Source organism: Pristis pectinata, chromosome 3, assembly GCF_009764475.1.
Source record: "Pristis pectinata isolate sPriPec2 chromosome 3, sPriPec2.1.pri, whole genome shotgun sequence".
Taxonomy (NCBI): domain Eukaryota; kingdom Metazoa; phylum Chordata; class Chondrichthyes; order Rhinopristiformes; family Pristidae; genus Pristis; species Pristis pectinata.
The window spans coordinates 109,552,975-109,567,300 of NC_067407.1; the positions used below are offsets into that span (position 1 = coordinate 109,552,975).

The window sequence follows — 14,326 nt, forward strand, 5'->3', positions numbered from 1 at the left end:
ATGTGAGAATATGACCACTTTATTACATTGCAGGCAAATGGGATTTATGTAGGTAAGTACAATGGTCAGCCTGGACAGGATGGGCCAAAAGGCCTGTTTCTGTGCTGCACGATTTAATCAGTCTCTTGTAAAAACAATAATTCATTTGTACTGTTTATACTAGCCCAATGCATTCTTAACCACAGTCGTCAGAGTCATCCAAGTCATCCACAATTGGCTCACAGAAGTATCTTGAACATAAGTAAATAAACACCTATAGATTGAAACAGTATCTACCACATCACAAGGTTATGTGTTCAAATTCAGTTACCTATCATGTCCCCTCATCCAGGGTCTTCTCATGGTCTTCTCAGGGTCTCATGGCCTCCTCAACGTGCCATCAATTTATCCCTGGCCTAGTCATGCCCTCGGCCCCTGTTCCCGCCACCCCCACCTTAACCTCATCACCAGCCTGATTATTACCTCACCCACCACATTTTCATGTGAAATCAAAATATTTCAATTTACCGCTTAAACTACAGTACAATCGAACTGGATAGGTCACAGAACCACTGAGGAAAATAGCACAACAACAACAATTTTTATTTGTACAATACCTTTAAAATCATAAAGCATTCCGGAACACTTCACATGAACATCAATGGGCACACAATGATAAAAATGCAAAGATAATAATAGGATGGGTGACTAAAACCTACCTCTTTGATCAAGCTTTTAATGAGTTTCATAAAGCAGGAAGGAGTGGTAGAAACTTCGAGATGATTAGATTAGGAAATCTAGAGCTTTGGGCCTTGATGTTAGAAGATAAGGCTGGCAAGTGAGGTAAAGGGAATGGAGAATGAACAAGAGGCCACTTACATGCAGATAATTTAATCATGGGATTGTTGTACTACTTGAATTACCAGGCGTGTTTCCAGATTTTGTATAAATTTTGTTCATACAACCAAAAAGCTTTTTCAAGCTATCCTTTGTACCATCATCACCAGCGTCACTTAAATGGAGAAACAACAATAAAAGCATAAATGAAAGAAAGAACTGAAATAAAATGGATGATTCTACAAATACTCAGCAGACAGTATCTGTGGAAGAGAAACTGAGTTAATATTTCAGTTTGCTAGCCTTTCATCAGAACTGGTTCTGAATTCTGCCCGCTTCGGTCTATCCCTTTCCACTTTAGCACTGGGTTCAGCCAATATTGAGGACATGACTTCATATAACCTCCTCCTCCTGCTGACTGTTTGATCTGATTCATGGGCTGTGAATCTCTTATCTATTACATGCTGATTTTGCTGGCATTCACATAATCTTGTATGATAGTTTTGAGAACAGAATAGAATAGAATAGAACAGAATAGAATAGAACAGAATAGAATAGGAATAGAGCACAATAGAAATAGAACTGTACAGCACAGGAACAGGCCCTTCAGCCCATAATGTCTGTGTCAACCATGATGCCAATCTGAACTAATCCCATCTCCCTGTACATGGTTTATATCCCTCCATCCCCTGCCCGTTCATATGCCTGTCTGAATGCCTCTTAAACATTGTTATCGTATCTGCTTCCACCACTTCCCCTGGCAGCATGTTCCAGGCACCTATCACACTCTGTGTTTAAAAAAAAACTTGCCTCATAAATCTCTTTTAAACTTTCCTCCTGTCAGTTTAAAGCTATGTCATCTGGTATTTGACATTTCCACCCTGGGGAAAAACCTCTGACTATCTACCCTATTTATGCCTCTCCACATAGAGAACTGCACAATCCTCCCCCATGCGAAGTTGCATTTGACTCAAGTCATGGTTCTGTATTGTATTGCGTGGCACTAAAATTACACTAAATGGAATCAACTCAGAACAAATCTGGCAGCTCAAAACTGGGTATCCATGTTGTGCTGCAGACCAGTGACAGAAATCTACACCACCACAATCGGTATACTTGTGGTCTGACATATCCCTCACTTTACAATTACAAACAAGCCTGTTGGATCAACCCTAATACTTTGAGGTGTGCAGAAGGGAATACTGAGACCAACACCAGGCATACCTAAAACCGAGTTCTCAATCTGGCAAAGCTTCAACAGAAGATAACCTAAACAGCAAAAAACAGAATGCATTGACTGCGCTAGGCAATCCCACAACCAATTAGTCATATCAAAGCTCTGTAATTCTGCCTAATCTTGTTGAGAATTAAGGTGTACAACTAAAAACCCAACAAACAGCTGGAATCTCCAAACATTCCCATCCTCGACAATGGTAGGGCCCAGCCAAAGATAATGTTCATTCAGAAGTCCCATTACCAGTGATGTCTGCATGTCAAGAAATAAATACATTACTGAACATATAAGAATTGCAATCAAATCAAAACTTGCACTGTTCACAATTGGAAAAAGACATTTTTTGAAATGGTTTTTTTAAAATTTCAAAGGAGTAAAAATAATTTATCATTTTGGATTAAGACTTGCAGACTGTTTCGTACACGTTCAGATTTGTCTCATTGTCAGTTATTGCCTGATTTTGTTCCCGTGTAACACTTCGGAATATTTTCCTGTTTGGTAAATGCCATATAAACTCATTATTAATGCTGATGATTAGAATTATATTGCACTGAGATCCTTTGCTGAAATACTTTGTAGGACTTAAAACTTCAATTCTGCTCGCAGAAGTATCAGATCTAATGTATCAATTAGGATACCTTTGGGATCATTTATCACATCTCACAGGAATTAATTGAACCTTACTTGCTAACTGTAGATTGATAAAAGCCTAAGGGCAGCCTAGTAGCTCATGCAAATTTGGAGATATTGAAAATAAAAGGCAAAACAAATACCGGAAGCAATGCTAAACCCAGATACCACCTTCAAAAGGAAATTAAGTTGTAGCCATAGGCCATTTATCCCATGAAGCAAATGCATACATAAATCAGCTATGACTAATACCAACAGCTGATTGACCCTTCTGTGGACACGATAACCATCAATAAAATAATTCAAGATAAAAGCCTTCAATTATTAGCAAGTAGACTTAAAAGGTGAATATATTAACAAAGCTTTTATTTTATGAGCAAGGACTCTTTTAGATTCAAATGCTGCAAACCTTCAAAAAAGTTTGAAATAAGTATGGAGTAAACTGAGAACATTGCAAAGACATAACAGTACAAAGCAATGGGCATAAATCTAATACGATACTGGTCAGGTCTTAGGCATCTCACCAGGTATCCATGATGATCAGAGATACTAACCAATTTAAAATTGACATGTGTCATCAGAGTTTAAATGAAATGAGAACCAGTTATTTATATTTTGTTTGTTTCTGTCAATCAACATCAATAATTTGGACTACCATGAGCGGAGTCCAACTGATGCACTTTCTTGAGGAAGGGTAGCCACAGTTAAAACATCCACAAAGTAACACAGTCCAGTTATCATAGCAGACACAATACTGAAGATTGTCACTGACTCCATTCAATAGAAACTCCTAAAGAGAACTTAGCACCCCATGGCAGTCTTCAGCCAGATGATGCCATTCTGAAATGGCACCAAGCATGGTTTTATGTTGTTGGCACACATGGTATTGGGGGACTGGAGAGTATCTTTCTCAAATTTGGCTGGCTTCAGCTATATGGTGACATTTACAAAGTGATCTTTATCAATGAGCACACAGCAGACCCAATCTCAGTACAAACAGATGTCAAGCAAGGCTACATCTTCTATCAGTTCTCCATCCTCATTGCCACAATACTGCACCTCACTTCCAATAAGCCTCCTGTGGGAGTGTAGCTAATCTACAGGACAAATTGGAAATAGTTCAACAAATGTTACTTCCATTTCAAAACAAACTTCACTCATCGAGCTGCAACATGTAGATGACGCTTGTGAATGTGTAAGTTTGGACACCAAGCTACAGGACATCGTCAACTTGTTCCTTGAAGTGCTCAATGAAATAAGTACCTTCACTGAACATCTACCAAACCAAGGTCCTCTAATAACCTGCATAACACCACCCTCAGACAATATAGATCCATGATGAGACCTGGAAAACATGGAACATGCGGTATATCTTGAGAAGAACTTGATGATAAAATTCACTATCATTTCAGTGTGCCAGCACTCCTTTGGCCATCTAAAGTAAAGAGTATTTGAAAATCAAGACCACAGAGCTGGCACAAAGCTTATGGTCGACCAGCACCAGTGATGCCTGCCCTCCTTTGCTTCTGAAATATGGACTACTTATAGCAGGTACCTCAATGCAATGGAGAAGTACCACAAATGGCATCTCCAGAAAATCCTCTCAATCCACTGGCAGAATAAGCAACTCAACAACAACATCTATTCCTAGGCCAACACCTCCAGCCTTGAGGCCCCAGTTACACTCAAGCTGGCTCTACTGGGCAGGCCACATTCCTTTCCATCCACAACACCAGACCCCTGAAACAAACACTCTATTTCAAGTTCCATCATGACTAGAGAGTAACAGGTGAATAGAGGAAATGATTGAAGGATGTTGTCAAAGCCTCCTTGAAAAAAAAAGGTACAACTTCCCTACAGATGGGTGGAAACCTCTAGTCCATAATTGTCAATGGAAATGAGAATCCTCAGTGTGTTTATTGGGAGCATGGAAGAACCCAGCATAACTGATGGATGGGGTATACTATTTCACAAACTACAAACCTGTTCCATCAAGTACCTCCTGACCTAACTGTGGCAGAGACTATGGAGCTCACATTAGTTTCATTAACAATCTCAGAACCTCGCAGAACTGGAGTGGAAGCAAGACATCCTGAATCCAGATGCATTGCCTCCGAAGAACACTAATCAATTTCAGGCTCTAAGCTCTTTCTATTCAAAGACTGAGGGCATACATGGTACCCTGACTTCTATCTTGGGAGAAATTTTTTTTTAAAATGTGTGCTTTACACCTGCATGCAATTTTACCTGGTGATGCAGCTGAAGATGACTATAAAAGTGTGAAGCTTAAATAGATTTAAATAATGAAGAGGAAGAGGAATGCCACATGAGACACAACAAAAATCACTAGGATTTCTCTAGCCAGAAACAATTGTCCTCCCCCAACAGAACTACTTTGCTGCTTGTTGGGTTCCTCATGACACTACAGAGCAGTTAACTTGCAAACTCCGCAGCTGGATTGCTTTATAGTTAACATCTAACTTCTTGAGACTCACTGCCTCTGGAAATTGAGCAACTACGCTGCAAACAATAGAGAAAAAACAAAACTAGTGCAATGTTTTCACAGAAATACATAAATGGCATATAGAATGTCATTATACCAACTTGGTTGCTTATCCTTCCAGGCACAGATATAAAATGACAGCAATAAATTCTGTTACAAAATATAATGAACCACAGTCCCTTAGAGTAACAAATTCACAGTTGTTAACAAAGAAATATTTTAGTACGGGAAATAAAGAGAGCCATCTTTATACGTTATGCCTAAGCAAATCCTAAAATTTGAAGGACTAAGAATCCACTGATGATAACAGACAGATCTAATGTAATTTTACCAATTAGATAATGAAAGTTCTAGTTCGAAGCACATGAAATAAAGATGATGCATAATGACATTGTTACTGTACTTAGTTTATAGTTCATGCAGCAGCACATTTGCATGTGATCTAAAAATGAGTTTATTTTAACTCTTGTGCAATTTGTAGATCAGTTTATGAAAGCAGAACATTGTTTTTGGTGGAGAAGTTTTGAACAAGTGTGTCCCAATGATCGTATGAGAATAATCAATATTTCATGAGAGTCCTGATTCTTAATTTATGGCTATTTTTCCACATCAAACAGCCTTGAACATGAATATGTTTTGGGAAGTATAAAGTTTTTTCTCGTTTGTAAATATTAATGACCATAGAATTCTGTAGCAATGACAGACTAATACTGTATTTATCTCACTTTTTACACAAATCTCATAAATCCCATTACAACTGAAACTCATTTGAATCACCATTCATATGACAGTTTGCTGTTACTTTCACAGTTTCTAATCACAGTAGCAGTAAAAATGACACTAAAAGAGTCTGCATCACTCACAGTTCTTAGCAATGGTCTGTCCTTCCATGCAGGTCACTGCACTTATTAATGAAACATTCTATAACTAAAATATTAATTCTTGCAACCTAAACAAAGCCTTCCTCACATCAAAATATAAACTTTTAGTGCTGATGTAAAAAAGGTAATAAAGGTTTTATTGAAAAGCTTTAAAAGGAAATGACTAGCTCTCTCCTGAACAAAGTGAATTCAAATGCAAATACCACAGTCCTGCAAATTTTAACCTTTGGACAAGCCTACCATGCTGGCTTTGCTAAAAGCATTGCTAAAGTCCATGTAGACAAAGTATACCACTCTGCACATGTCAGACCTCTTGGTCACCTCTTCAAAAAACTCAATCAAATTTGAGAGACATGAATTCCTACACTAAAGCCTGCTGTCTATCCCTAATCAGTCCTTGCCCTTCCAAATGCAAATAAACCTTGCCTCTCAAATTCCCTTCCAGTAACATTCCCACCACTGATACAAGACTCAATGACCTGGAGTTCCCTGGCTTTTTCTTGCAGCTATTCTTAAATAAAAACACACATTAGCCATCCTTCTGTCTTCCGGTACCTCATCTATGGCTAACAAAGTTACAAAAATCTCTGCCAGGGACCCAGCAATTTTTTTCCTTTGCTTCCCACAATGTACCAGGGTACAGTTGATCAGGACCTCAGGATTTATCCATCTTTATGCCCTTCAAGACTGCCAAAACTTCCTCTTTTGTAATATCGATATGTTTCAGGGTATCATTGTTCTCTTCCCTGAGCTTATTAGCTTCCATTCCATGTGCTTCTCCAAAGTAAATACAGATGAGAAGCATTCATTTAACATCTCCTGTGGTTCCACACATAGATTACCACAGTGATCCTTCAGGGGATCTGCTCTCTCTGCAGTTACTCTTTTGCTCTTAATATACTAATAGAATCTTTTAGGATTCTCCTTTAGCTCATCTGTCAGGGACATCTCATGGCCCCCTTTTGCTCTTCTAATTTCCTTCTTAAGTGTACTATTCTATCCCTTATACCTTTTAAAGGACTTGCTTGACCCCTTCTGCCTATATCTGACATATGCCTCCTTTTCCTGACCCGAGCCTCAATATCTCTCATCAACTAAGGTTCCCTGGTCCTGCCAGCCTTGCCCTTCACTCTAACAGGCCGAAGGGCCTGCTTTGTGCTGTATGGTTCTATGTTAGCCCTGAACTCTTCCTATCTCATTTTTAAAAGCCTCCCAGTTGTATTTTATCTGCAAACAGCCTCTCCCATACAGCATCTGCAAGTTCTTATCTGATGCCATTGAAATTAGCATTCCCCCAATTTAGGACTTTAACTTGAGGACCAGTCCTACCTTTTTCCATAACTATTTTGAAAACAATAGAATTATGGTCACAGGTCCCAAAGTGCTCTCCCACTAACGCATCAACCAGTTGCTCAGCCTCATTTCCTAAGAGGAGATTGAGTGTAACCTTTTTTCTAGTAGGGCATCTAAATATTGCTTCAGAAAACTTTACTGGACACACTTAACAAATTCTGCCCCATCTAATCCCTTAGCACTATGGCAGTCCCAGTCAATTTCGGCACAGCTTTGTGGGCCGAAGGGCCTGAATTGTGTTGTAATTGTTCTATTGTTCTATGTCCTAGTATCAGGGAAGTTAAAATCACCTACTATTACAACTCTATTATAACAATATTGTTTTTTTAAAAGCTGAGCAGTTAACACCTAATCTAGGTACATGTTCCTGCTTCAATTTGCTATGTTACTATGATTTAACTTCCATGATTATTAATAAGGACAAGGAAATGGTCATGCCCATTTGACAAAAATCAATGTGCAAACATTGAAAGACTTTCTCTGGCCAAGCCCACATTTGCTCTGGTGTTTTCGTAGGTGTCGATCTGCACTCTTAACAGGTAGTGCACTAATTCATCCTCTTGTATGCTTCTGTGAACAAGTCAGTGACATCTTGAATTTTAGTCTTTAAAAAATGTGCAAACAAAGGCATTGTCTGTATCCTGAAGCTTGACGACTGAGGTTCAGGAGACCTTGGTTCTGGAGTGTAGTTGCTGTAGGTTGAACAGTTTCCCATTAGTTCTGAAGATTAACTTCTTTCTCACAGAAAGTTTGTTGGTGGTGAGGTGCAGCATTGCAGCAAGAAAGATTGAGAAAAGTGTTGGGATAACGTTGTAGCCTTTTTATGGCCTTCACTGAGATTGGTGCTGTTATCGACCGGTTGTTGGCATGAAGCAAACATAAGTTATAGATGAATTTCCGTGAACAAACGAATTTGAGTAAGATATTCAGTAGTCCATCCCAATTGATGGGGTCAAAGGCTTTAGCGAAGTTGAAGGTGGCCAGGAATAGTAACTGATATTGTTCTTTGCTTTTCTCGTGTGGTGAAGATTGTGTTCACTGTGACCCCAGATGGACAGAATCCATACTGTGATTTGGGGAGCAGTTCTTGAGTCCCAGCAGGCAGTGGTTGAGCAGGACCTTGATGATGACTTTCCCTACAGCAGACAACAGGGAGTCAACTCAACAGTAATACAGTCAGACTTGTCTCCTTTCTTGTAGCTGGTTATGATTACAGCATCTCTGAGATCTCCTGGCTCATCCTTCTCTCCCCAGATTGTGGATTTGTGACAGAAGCTCTTTAATGCTGTGCTTTAGTGTAGTGTAGTTTAGCGGTTAGCGTAACACTATTACAGCGCCAGTGACTCGGGTTCAATTCCGGCCACTGTCTGTAAGGAGTCTATACGTTCTCCCTGTGTCTGCGTGGGACTCCTCCTGGTGCTCTGGTTTCCTCCCACATTCCAAAGTCGTACAGGTTAGGAAGTTGTGGACATGCTATGTTGGTGCCGGAAGCATGGTGACACTTGTGGGCTGCCCCCAGAACACGCTACACAAAGATGTATTTCACTGCGTGTTTTGATGTACATGTGACTAATAAAGATATCTTATCTTATATCTTATCTTATTTTTAGGAGTTCAGTAGCCCATTAAACTGCTCAAATGTGGACGACTGCTCATCATGAGTCATCATTCAGCAAGGGCAGATACTTTTATTCGCTGCCCTTGGTCAATTGAAGCAAAGGGTATTTAAAGATCAAAACCTCAGACCTGGTATACAGCCATGGTCTACCAGGTAGTAGTGATCTCTATCCTCCTGTATGCTTCTGATACCTGGATAATTCCAGGCAAAATCCTCCAAATTCACTGTTAAGATAGATCAACCAACATCTGCTTTGTCTCCCAGGCCAACATCCCTTCCTTTGAAACCCCAGTTACTCTGAGTCAGCTATATTGGGCAGGTCATATCATTTGCTGGCCTGACCACAGACTCCTGATATAGGCAAGCTATTCCGAGTCCACTTATGGAGGAGATTTACCAGGCAGACAGAGAAAAATATTCAAGGATGTGCTCAAAGTTCCTTGAAGAAGTGCAATGTCCCAACTGACTCCTGGGAACCTCTTGACTAAAAGCAGAGAAGGAACATTCAGGATGGCATTGAAAGCCTCAAGGCAGTGCATCAGAAGCACACAAAAGCCCTCTGTAAGTGATGGATGGAGGGCATTATCTAAAAAACTACCCATCTGCCCGCCCCATCAGGCACTTCCTGCCCCATCTGTAGTAGAGACTGCAGTTCCCACATTGGCCTCAGCAGCCATCTCAGAAGCCACAGAATGCAAGTAAACACAAGTCATCCTCAATCCTGTGTTATTGCCTAGATGCAGAAGAATGCTGATTTATCAACTCCTGTAGCCTTTAGTCCAAACTTGGCCAGTGTACAGAATGGTGAGCAATTGTTTTCTGTCCTATACGAATGAATTCTGTAAAAGACTCTGTCCATATTCTTGGTTTTACAGCTGCAGATTTTACCATACACATGCCCTGTTGTAAATGACAACTCATTTCAGTAGAAATAAAATGGTTCTAGATCTTCATCTGTTCATTTTCTGACTAACCTTTCATAATGTTTGCTTAAGCACAACATACAGCCTGATTTTTTTGCTATTTTCAATTTCACCTGAAAATTGTGTAGACTCCCATGTTTAGACTCTCATGGGGTCATTTAGACAATGCATCTGCCACTATGTTCTGCTTAAAGGTCTTCTGCTGAAAGGTCTTTTACCTTTTAATCATACTGAGAATAGAATAATTGTCCACTGTGTCATTTATGATGCTGGCATTGGTGGTATAGCTGGCATTGATGGTATAGCTGACTTTGTGTCCAAATTTGACAATAATGGTTTGAGACCTTTTACTAGTTGGAACAGCCTTCCAAAGAGTAATTGATGTAGCTTTTTGACACCAATACTTCCTATTTTGTTTGGGCATAATTTAGTTCTAATTTTGTCCAATGCTGGATTCAAAGGTATTGGGTTTTTCCTGCCTGTCATCCATTACATGGCTGATAAGCACCTCAAGATCAGAGCTTGAAGCATCACACACTGACCTTAATTCACAGGCAGTGTTGGAATGGACAAAAAGGGCTGTACTACTTAACTGTACCTTCCACATACCTTAAGATCATTGTTGCTCTCTGCCCCAGCTACTTCCTTAATAATGATAAAGAGGCAAAAATACTGATGCAAATCCGCCAGAGAGCATGTGCAATATTGGACCATTCTGAGACCTTGGAGCTTTTGCAATGGCTTGCACCTCTTCTTTTATAGGCTGTAAACTATGCAATCCACTCATAAGCAAGAGAAACCATTTCATGTTGCATAAAAGCACAAGTTTCTCTGTAAAGCACAAGTATCTTTAATACTCTGATAGAATTTGGAAATATTGTTCCTCAGTCTGTGCAATAATCATTGAGCTAATTAAACAAACATCCTGGTAACATTTTGTCAGAGTTTAAGGAATTATTTAACATCATATTGGAGTTACATAGAGCATAGAGACAAATACAACACAGGAACAGGCCTTCGACCTACAATGTCTCTGCTGACCATGATGCCAATTTAAACTAATCTCATCTGCCCACACATGGTCTATATCCCTCCATTCCCTGCCTGTTCATGTGCCTGTCCAAATGCCTCTTAAGTATTACTATCATATCTACTTCCACCACCTCCCCTGGCAGCACATTCCAGGCACCTACCACTGTGTGTAAAAAAAAACACTGCCTCATAAATCTCCTCTAAATTTTCCCTGTCTCACCTTAAATCTACGCCCTCTAGTATTTGACATTAAACCCTGGAAAAAGACTCTATCTACCCTATCTATGCCTCTCATAATTTTATATGTGGAGTAGAAAAAGACTTCTTATGCATTTTCATCATCAGGAATTGTTGGATATCCTGATTGACATTTGGTTGCATATATGCATGAGAAAAATCTAATGTTGTCAATAATTTCACTCCACCTAGGTCAGCATAAAGGATAGTGTTCATGATTGAGCATGACCTTATAGTCACCACACAGCCTGACGGTTCTATCTTCTTATGGAACCACCATTTTTAACAAAACTCATGTTTCTCCAAATTATTCAATCCCTGTTCAATCTGAGCTTTCAATGCATAGAGAACTAGCCATTTTTGCACATGACTTGAGCCTTATGGTAAGCATTGGCATTATCAGGAGTTAAATCCTTTACTACAAAACGCCAAGCCTTTGACACACTCTTTCAGTCACAACACTTTAAAGCCTGACCCTGCATAGATTCTGGTCAATGGTTAAGTCCAGGATGTTGCTTTAGGCAAAAAAAGATAATGGTAACACCAAGAAAAATCAGAAGAAAGTTATGAGACTCCCTATTGATGGAGATGGTCATTATCAGGCACTAGAGTAGTGCAATGTTAACATTCACAATATCATTCCATTTAAATCATGGCAAGATTTTGCTACATTTGGGGACAGACTGCCTCCTTGTCTCAGCCTTCATTCAGGGAGTAAAATCATTATCTGAACTGAAGAGAAGTTAGGCACAGCGTGAAAACACTCTCTTTATCAATGCATGCAGACAAGAAAGGTGCCTGCCACAATATTAAACCAATTTACCAATTTACCATTGGCAGACATAAGGAGTCAATGCGAGCTTCCATGTGGTATTACATTGACGATAAGAATCTTCTGAAAGTAGTCATTTACTCTTTGTACATTCAGAAAGTGAGATTTCTGCTGATGTGAAATGTATATATCAAATCACTTAATACACGTGGTCGCTAAACTTCTGGCACCTGTGGTGTGGGCAAAGTTATATGCCTATGCTGCCTACTACTTTCCACTCAAGGTGAAGCAGATGAATTCTCTCCCTGAGTGGAGTTTCTGTGCTACTGCAGTGCTCAGCAGCAAAGCATTCAATGAGGCTTGCAGCATCCACTGCTCCCTGGAATAGTACAGAAACTAAAGAGTTCAAGCTCACTGTGACAATCACTTTCAAGGGGACAGCAGACAAGACATAGGTCCACAACAAATGGGCCTCAGCGACCACTATTTCAGAAATTCATGGCCACGTCTTAGCCAGGTGGAAAGAGGAAAATTGCTCCCTGTCATCTAAAAGAGGAAAATAAAGCTCTTAACTTCAACACTCTTTGAATTCAATTAAAACTTGTGACTGCCGAGTATGGTAATTGCTCTGTTTGATCGTGTTCCTGTGAAATGCCTTAGGACTTTTTCCATGTTAAAGGAGCTATATAAATGTAAGCTGAAGAGAAGAATATTTCCTTGAAGGAGAGTGACATGATGTTTGAAAATGCCATAACGCAATATCCAGTTCTTTAGACTTGTTGGATACTTTAAATCCATGCAGATTGAGTTTAAGTAATTGTGTAGTCCAGTCATTGCCATTTGCACCTGCTAAGTATTGTAATAGTTTTCAGAAAGAGGATCAATATATGAATGCAACCTGCTCCAACAGCTAGATGAAGAATACATCTCGATGCCTTACACCGAAATTCAATGCAATTGAGTTTATGAGAGGTCCAGGATAATGACAACTTTTTTTTTAACCTTACATGGATAACAGTGCATCATATCTCCAGTCTACAGTGAGTCCCACTGACATTCTGCTGAACACTCCTGAAGACTACTTGAAATCTGATATTTTGTTCAACTCAATATTCAAACACAAGATCTATTTTGATAGACATTTGAAAGCTTAGTCATCAAAATATCAGTGTCTACATTTCAGTCAAATTTGTTAACCCTCATTTTAGTGGAAACAAACTGAGAATGTAAATTGTACACCCAAGAAATGAAATTAAATGCTGAATACTTCTTCAGATGAAAATGTATGGAATTGCTCTCAGCTGGATTACTGTCCCTAAAGGCAACCAGGGATCTGAAGAAAGAAAATCTTTATTCCATGCTGATTTTTTGCAGGAGGAGCACCAAAAGATCTGATACATGGCAAAGATAAAGATGATACAGAATTCCATGAAAGTTTAAAATTATTCAGAACTGGATATAGCTGCGAGGAGAACAGGTAGCTCCAGTGGTGTATTTGATGTTAATGAAATTATCTAAAGGGTTACAGAGTAAAAAGATAATAATTTAAACTAATGAGCATGGAGAAGATCAGGATGACTTCATAAAAAAGCCATAGATGTGGGTGGATTCTCGAAAATGAAGAAAAATCATTCAACTTTTCAAAATATTCAGACTTGATAGCTAATAAAAAAAGCCAATTACTTTGTGATTTATTTTTTAAAATGCTTTATATAAACATGTTTGCTAATCTTAAAAGCAAAGGTGAGACACATTGGTCCTCCACCTCCCATGCCCTGTAACAACCATCACAATGCCCTAAGCTTGCAAACTTTGCCCAATCCTTTCCCTGACCACTGATCTGCCAACCCAAACTCAACCCTTTTACCTCCTGAAAGAAAATAGGGAGATTGCTGTAAGCTGCATGATCCACAATTTTCCTCCTGTGGGTCAAACCTTGCAATGCATGAAAGAGCCAGGGTAGGTGCAGTGATCTTTAATGGAGTGGCTGGATGCCACTTCTGTGATTTCCATCCACACATGCACATCCATGCTGTTCACAGGCTATTTATGCAGAAGCACATTTTCACAATGCAAGAGAGCCAGGTATCCTTTAAGTAATGCCGCAGCACCAACTATCACCAGCTTGCAAACTCTATCCAATCCTTTCCTCAACCAACTCAAACTGAACCTTTTATCTTCTAATCCTGGCCACCACAACTGCCCTCTGATCCCTTACCCCAGCTCCAATTTGCAGTGCTCTCCCCAATATCACCAGCTAATGTAGTCTATTACGTATGGTAGCACTGCGGTAAAGTTACTGGAGAGCAGCCAAAGTTCCGGACCAC

At 39.5% G+C, this 14,326-nt stretch overlaps 1 protein-coding gene across 1 annotated transcript in view; it reads right to left on the reverse strand.

The window, feature by feature from the left end:
- Positions 1–14,326, reverse strand: part of ush2a (Usher syndrome 2A (autosomal recessive, mild)) — a 630,034-nt gene that overhangs the window by 480,443 nt on the left and 135,265 nt on the right. Inside the window, 1 exon segment of the mRNA XM_052011249.1 lies at positions 1,956–2,085. Coding sequence (XP_051867209.1) covers positions 1,956–2,085 — 130 coding nt within the window.